The sequence below is a fragment of the Arachis ipaensis genome, chromosome B06, assembly GCF_000816755.2.
Source record: "Arachis ipaensis cultivar K30076 chromosome B06, Araip1.1, whole genome shotgun sequence".
NCBI lineage: Eukaryota > Viridiplantae > Streptophyta > Magnoliopsida > Fabales > Fabaceae > Arachis > Arachis ipaensis.
Window position 1 is genome coordinate 136,089,436 of NC_029790.2, and position 7,203 is coordinate 136,096,638.

The following is a 7,203-nucleotide window of genomic DNA, read 5'->3' on the forward strand; positions in this document are numbered from 1 at the left end:
TCTACAATTCTCCAATTCTAACTCAACAAAATAGAATAAGAGAGATATGGTCTCTCCCGCCATATTCGCCTCTAACCTCTCCATCTTCATTTCCTACGCAAAGAGACTCAAAGTCAATCAAATCAAATACCATACCAACTTCCTTCCTCTCTCAACCCCCAAAACCCCTTCTTTCACTTCGTTTTTTAATTCTTCCAATCACAATTTATTACTCTAAAACCATTTTTGTTTTTCTTCTAGAGGGAATATAAAAAAAAAGAAAAAGAAAAAATATGCACCGAATTTGTTATAGAACGCGACCCCTTCTTCGCTTCCCTCGTCAAAGAAGTATTTCTTCAGAATCACAATCACCTTCTTCTTCCTCTTCTGCTTCTTCTTTTGCTAATAATAATAATAATCAAAACGGTGAAAATGATATTAATATTAATATTCGAAATTCCCAAAATGTCCCTCCACCTGTTCCTCGCATTAATAACCGTCTCTTCATTCAGCACTCTCCTTCACGCGCCTCCGCAATCGCCCTCTCCGCCGCCGTAGTCTCCGCGGTCGTCGCCTCCATCACGCTTTTCAACTCGCAGCAGAAATCCGATCATCACCACCATGGCAACGGAGGTGGTGCTCTCGAGAATGCAGCGCAGAAGTCTGCGGACTCGCTCGGGAAGATCTTCCACCACGCGCAGCGGACGGGAGCAGCTGCCGCCGTGCTGTGGCAATCGCTGCGGTCGGTATTGTCGTCGGCGAACCACGAGGTACGGTCAGGGTTTGAGATAAGAGTCGCGGCGCTGCTCGCTGATATAGCCGCTGCGAATTCTGGACGCAGGGCGGCGATCGTTGGAGCTGGCGGAGGCGCTGTCGTGGATTGGCTGTTGGAGTCTGTGACGTCTCCCAAGGATGGCGGCGGTGCACAGGCGGAGTCGGCGAGGGCGCTGGCATACCTTATTGCGGACCCTAACGTCTCTGCCGCCGTGCTTGGAAGGCCTCACGCCATTCCCAAACTTCTGAGGTTCATCTTCTCGTGCCAGCCTCGGCGGAATTCCAAGAACAAGAAGGTAAATTTTGATTATGTGTTGTAAGGTTTTTTTATTTGTGCATTGTGTTATGTAATCATCCTGTTAACGGCGTTTTGTACTAGCTTATTTTAGCTTGAACGCAGATTTTAGAGAAATAATCAGTTAATTCCAAGATATACATATCACTAAGCTTGATTGGTACTGTTAGGATTAGGATTTGCATATGCATGTGTATTTCAATTATGTTTTTAGTGTAGCAGTGTTTGAGTCATGTTATAAATGCAGATAAATAACAAAATCTCTCTGTAGCTGTGGGATTTTGTTAGTAGTGCACTAAGGACACAAGTTTAGGAATAATACTAGTTAACAAGCTTATTTTGTTTTATGCTTCAAAGTGTGAAATGCAGCTTCCCAAGAAGATACTGATACCTCTCCGAAAGGAACCTGCGCTTTCCTTAATATATCTTGCTTTGTTTTATTTGCTCAAGGTGTAATATATAATTAAGTAATATACTTTTTGTCCCTAATGTTTGCGATTTTCTTCAAAAATAGCTCTAATGTTTAATTTCATTCAATTTTGTTCCTAACTTTTTCGGTTCATTAAATTTTAACTTTTAACTTTTTTTATTTGTGTCAAAACTATGCCTGGATATTTTTTATTTTGTCTAACGTTTTAGATGGATTTAACATTTAGGCATAATTTTGACATGAAAAAACGTTAGAGACAAAATTGAATGGATTAAACGTTTGGGGTATTTTTGAAGAAAATCACAATGTTATGGACAAAAGTATACTTTACCCCATATATTCTGATCATTGTTTTTATATATCATATAATATATTTATTGGTTTCTCTGCCATGGATATGTTATATGAATGATAGCTTCAATCTAACTATTGTTGATTGTGCCCTTTTTTTATTTTGACGTTGGATGTTCCGCTATTTGCTATAGCAGCAGCATTCAAGACACAGTGCGCTTGATATCTCGGATTCTTTGAAGGGTAGGAGTATGCTGGTAGCTGCAATTATGGACATTGTTACATCCAGCTGCAACAATGCAGAACAGGTATCTTTTAAGCCGTCATTGCCTGGAAATGCTGAGACCAGGGACATTGCTGCTGCTCTACAAGTTATTGAGGAAGGGGGTTTGCACTTGGATGAGCCACCCGAAGATGATGATGGTGGTAGTGGTGACAGTGGAAAGAAAGGGATTGGAATCAAGATACTTGAAGGTGGTACCACTGTCTTAGGGCTTTCAAGGACCAGCTGTTTAATGCAGGTCAATAATTCTAATTCCAGCCACAAGGAACTGTTAAAGCATTACACTCCTAAATCACTCGTATATGAAAGTAAGTATGACAATTCATTAGCACAAGATATGTCCGCTGCTGTAGTTCCTGGTCTCTGGGATGATTTGCTTTATGAACATGTTGCTGTTCCTTTTGCATCCTGGGCATTGGCAAATTGGGCAACGGCATCACAGTTGAATAGATCTCGGATTCAAGAACTAGACCAAGATGGAAACGCCATCATGTCTGCTTTATTGGCACCAGAGAGATCTGTCAAGTGGCATGCAAGTTTGGTGGCATGGTTGCTGTTAGAAGACCGCAATATGCCTTTGAATGATTCTATTTCTGATTGGAGTTCCAGTCTTCTTTCTACTATATCCCAGGCCTGCAAGCATGAAGACTTTTCACTGGCCAAGGTAGCTTTTTCTGCTTTTCTGTTATCTGTCGAGAGAAGTCCTGAGGCACAGAAGATAGTGATGGATAAAGGTTTAAATTCAATGAGAGACATTGCCAAGCAGACATCAAAGAATAAGCAAGTGCAAGAAGCAATGGCAAAGGCATTAGAACTACTCTGTACTGGGGACTTCCATTTGTCTCTTGAGGAGGGTCAAAAATGGTCAGGCATTCTTCTTCCTTGGGTTTTTGGAACATTTTCCTCTAATGCTATACAATCTTCAGCCATAAAGATTCTTTCTCAGATATTAGAAGACCATGGACCAAAAGCTGTGCCAGTTTCTCAAGGATGGTTAGTCATGCTGCTAAATGAAGTGCAAAGTTCCATCAAGAAATCAAATGATAAACAAACCAGTCAACCTAAAAGTGATAATGTAAAGGTATGGGAATGATTTTGTTCTTTCTGTTACATGATGATTTATATGCATTGAACTCAAAAATGACATTTCATGTTGTAATCGCGCTGTTGCAATTCCAAGTCAACAGTTTAATATACCTGTGTCGACCTTTGCAGACCTTAATCAATCACTCCAATATTGCTTCTGCTGCACAAGTTGCAAATCAGCTAGCTAGTGCAGTTGTTATTCTGTCTGCAAAACAATTGAAAACTACTTCCAATACTGTGGATGCATCCCCGCTGGCTGATTTTCTTGCTCTGGATCCTTTAGCAGCAGCATTTAAAAATTTGAAAGTAGATAGTCTGCCTAAATTAGATGCTGCAGATTCTGCTGTAGCTACCTTGAAAGGGATTAAGGCTTTGACTGAAGTTTGTTATGAAGACTCTCTTTGTCAGGAGATGATTGTTGATTTTGGAATCTTATGTTTGCTAAGGCGGTTTTTGTTGAATGATGATTATGAAAAACTGGCTGCAATTGAGGCATATGATGCATCATCTGGAGCACATGACGGGCAGGGGAGGAAATCCAATGGCAATGGAGAACTACCTATCTCTGATGCGAAAGATTCATCTAGTCTCCGAGTTCCACCTACAGCTCATATCCGCAGGCATGCTGCTCGGCTGTTGACTGTTCTTTCTCTTCTTCCCAAAGTGAAGAAGTTTATTATAGCTGATAAAACTTGGTGCAAATGGCTTGATGATTGTGCTAATGGGAGAATCCCAGGTTGCAGTGACCCTAAACTACAAAGCTATGCGAGGGCCACAATCCTAAATATTTTTTGTAATGACCAGCTTAATGGAACACCTGATAGTGGAAGCCATAAGGATGGTGGTGTAACAAGTAATAATGACTTCTGCCCTCGGTATGACGACATGATATTCTTGATAAATCCTCATCTTCCTCACTGGAGGTGTCCCAAAAAAACAAATGGACAAGATGATTCCTCAGAAGACATATCTAAGGCTACTTCCGCTAAAAATTCATCTAAAAGAAAGCTAGATGCAAATACTCCTGCCATAGATGTAGTTTTTGTCCATGGCCTCCGTGGTGGGCCTTACAAAACATGGCGCATATCCGAGGACAAATCCTCAACTATGCATACCCTGGTGGAGAAGATTGATGAGGAGGCAGGAAAGCTTGGAACCTTTTGGCCTAGTGAATGGCTTTCCAGTGATTTTGCTGAGGCTCGCATGTTTTCTCTCAAATACAAGGTTTTCCATAGTAAAGCTTAAGATGTTTCTATAAAAACTTAAAAAGAGATCTTGAAATATTTGCCTTAGTTAGACCCTGACATGTTTGGTTTCTGAATCTTGAATTATTCATTGTTGTTAGCTCTAAAAGCTTTATTAGAGCTTGTTTTGTGTGGGATCCCCTTCTTCTACATCTAACTCTCAAGTAAATGCTTTATGCAGACTAACCTCACACAGTGGTCTGGAGCTAGCTTGCCGCTTCAGGTTATATTTTTTTTTTCCTCCACACTTTATTTATAATTATATTAGTGGATTAAGAAATGGAGTCATATTTTATTTTCTTCATCACTATCGTGACTTTTTAGACTTCTTTGAAGTTGCGAAAACTTGGCTGTGTGCAATACCAGGATTTCATCCTCGATGAGCCTTTTTAGGGTTTGTAGAAAATTATCAATTTTAAACCTATACTTAATAAACTGGCTTGCCAACCTTGCTTCAGTTGCTCTTTAAGGCCCTATTATCACATATATGATAGTTTTATATTATAGAATGGATGCTGTCAAAACTAGCACTATTCTGAAATACATTGGTTTATATAATAGGATTTTTGTTTTAAAAAAAATTGGGCCTCGTTTTAAAGTTATACTTATGGTTTAATTGGAGGGATTATAACTTGTGAGATTCTTTCTACATTATTCAGTTTGACATAATTTTGATAGTTATCATCTGGCTTGCAAATTAAGGGCACATGACAGTGACAACTTCCACTGCAACTACTCTGAACCGGAATATAGTAAAAAGGAACCAACATGGTTTTTATTTTATTTTTTAATTTTGCAGGAAGTTAGTTCGATGCTCTTGGAGAAGCTTGTTGCTGCAGGAATTGGGGATCGGCCTGTTGTTTTTGTTACTCACAGGTTGGTATGGCTACCGGCTTTTTCACATTGCATGTTTGAACACACTGCACTTAGCCTTCTATACATTCATGAGTTGAATGATGCACGCAAAGGAAGTTTTTGCCATTTTTGGTAGTGCAAGTAGCTCAAGCTTAAGAGATTGCTTTATTGACTGTGGAATTGCAGTTTTCATATCTTTGCATCTCATCATTTGTTGAATTATATAATGTGCCTCATACTGTGTTTTCCCTTGTTCCCTTTGTGGTTTTTTTTCTCTACTTTGCAGTATGGGGGGCTTGGTTGTGAAGCAGATCCTTTATAAAGCAAAGGAGGAAAGACATGATAATCTTGTGAAAAATACAAAAGGAATTGTAAGTTTGAAGTCCTTAATTATATGCTTAAGAAATGACCGTTTCTGTTGATTTATTCTTTAGTTTGGTTTTAGGTGTTTTATAGCTGCCCACATTTTGGTAGCAAACTTGCAGATATGCCTTGGCGAATGGGCCTTGTGCTACGTCCTGCTCCAACGGTTAGTATCAGAAGACACCTTTTAACATTCGACTATGTATGATAATTTAATCTTTCTCATTGCTACGTTTGAAAGATCTTTAAGAGTTTTTAATGTTTGATAGATTGGGGAGCTAAGAAGTGGGTCTGCAAGATTGATACAGCTTAATGACTATATTCGTCACCTTCACAAGAAAGGGATGCTTGATGTTCTCAGTTTTTGCGAGGTGGTCAGCAGTACATAGTGTTTTCTGTTTGTGTGTATGCGTTGTCTTTTTATGAGTTTAATGGTGGCTGTTTTTGCAGACGAAGGTAACTCCAATTGTTGAAGGTTATGGTGGATGGGCCTTCCGACTGGAAATTGTACCAATCGAGTCTGCATATCCAGGATTCGGGGAACTAGTCGTAAGTATATTATGAAATCGCAGATGAAAATAAATTCAATAATTTATTTGTAGTATTGCAATTTAATTTATTTTCTATCCTATGTATCTTCAAATTTTTGAAACAGGTATTGGAGTCAACAGATCATATAAATTCTTGCAAGCCGTTGAGCCGCGCAGACCCTTCATATATAGAGACATTGAAGTTCTTACAGAAATTGAGAGCATTCTATACTTGAGCTTGTGATGATGCTTCTTTGCGAGATTTGTAAATACTTCTGAAAAGAGTTCAGCTAGGTGTATGGTTTACACGGCTTCTGGTGCGCGACATTCGCATGTCAACTGCATGGGAAGTTCATAGATCTTATGGTTAGATCTGATCGTAGCATGATAGCATTTACAAGTTTAGGACTAACAAATTTCTTGCAAGCCTTCTCATTTGTTTTTTGGCTTGCCTTAGTTGTACATTTCCATTCCCCAATCATTCATTTGTTGCTTCAAATTTTCATGAACCTTGTGTCTTGTAGGTCTGCTATTTTGGGGTTTGTAATCAGTGTCTCTTGTACATAATAAATAGGAAATATGATCATTACTTATGTATATATATCATTGATTATTGATTATTTTCACATAACAATCATATGTTGTTCTCTGCATAATTGCATTTGTCCTTCCCTATTTGCTCGCACAAGCTAGATGGTCTAGTACGAGGTTAACCTATTTCACTACAGATTGAATTTCCAACTTTTTTTCCCTAAGATACAAACGTTGACAAATGTATCTATATAAGAATAAAACGACAATTGTACCCACGGTTTGTACCCACGGAAGATAGCTTTCGTGTGCCAAGAATACCCTAATAGACCAATTATGTAACCAACGTCTGGGTATTCTTGGCACACGGAAGCCATCTTTCGTGATTATAATTGTCGTTTTATTCTTATATGGGTACATTTGTCAGCATCTGTATCTTTTATGGGTACAAATGATAATTTATTCTAATAATTATTATAAGACTAAACTGAAACATTGTTGGATTTCTTTAAAAAAAAATTATTGCTTGTTGCCAACTTTAA

The 7,203-nt window shown here is 38.7% G+C and overlaps 1 protein-coding gene across 4 annotated transcripts; it reads left to right on the forward strand.

The window, feature by feature from the left end:
- On the forward strand, window positions 7-6,761 carry LOC107605689. Of its 4 annotated transcripts, none has more exons than XM_016307651.2 (10): window positions 7-1,049; window positions 1,967-3,133; window positions 3,268-4,362; window positions 4,564-4,605; window positions 5,182-5,258; window positions 5,524-5,608; window positions 5,683-5,766; window positions 5,870-5,971; window positions 6,051-6,149; window positions 6,256-6,761. In XM_016307651.2, exons 1-10 carry the CDS (start codon window positions 273-275, stop codon window positions 6,364-6,366), a joined length of 3,639 nt encoding a protein of 1,212 aa, XP_016163137.1. In that variant the 5' UTR covers window positions 7-272; the 3' UTR covers window positions 6,367-6,761. The 4 variants fall into 4 exon arrangements, 2 of the variants coding, with proteins under 2 accessions (XP_016163137.1, XP_016163138.1); XM_016307652.2 differs by having other exon boundaries at window positions 1,970-3,133; XR_001612546.2 differs by lacking the exon at window positions 6,256-6,761 and having other exon boundaries at window positions 5,712-5,766; window positions 6,051-6,148.

What these genes read in the sequence shown, in the direction of transcription:
- LOC107605689 (XM_016307651.2), top strand. Translation starts at nt 273, where the DNA reads ATGCACCGAATTTGTTATAGAACGCGACCCCTTCTTCGCTTCCCTCGT. An exon ending in ATGTTCTCAGTTTTTGCGAG is followed by an intron (nt 5,972 to 6,050) that starts GTGGTCAGCAGT and finishes CTGTTTTTGCAG; the next exon opens with ACGAAGGTAACTCCAATTGT. An exon ending in CAGGATTCGGGGAACTAGTC is followed by an intron (nt 6,150 to 6,255) that starts GTAAGTATATTA and finishes TTTTTGAAACAG; the next exon opens with GTATTGGAGTCAACAGATCA.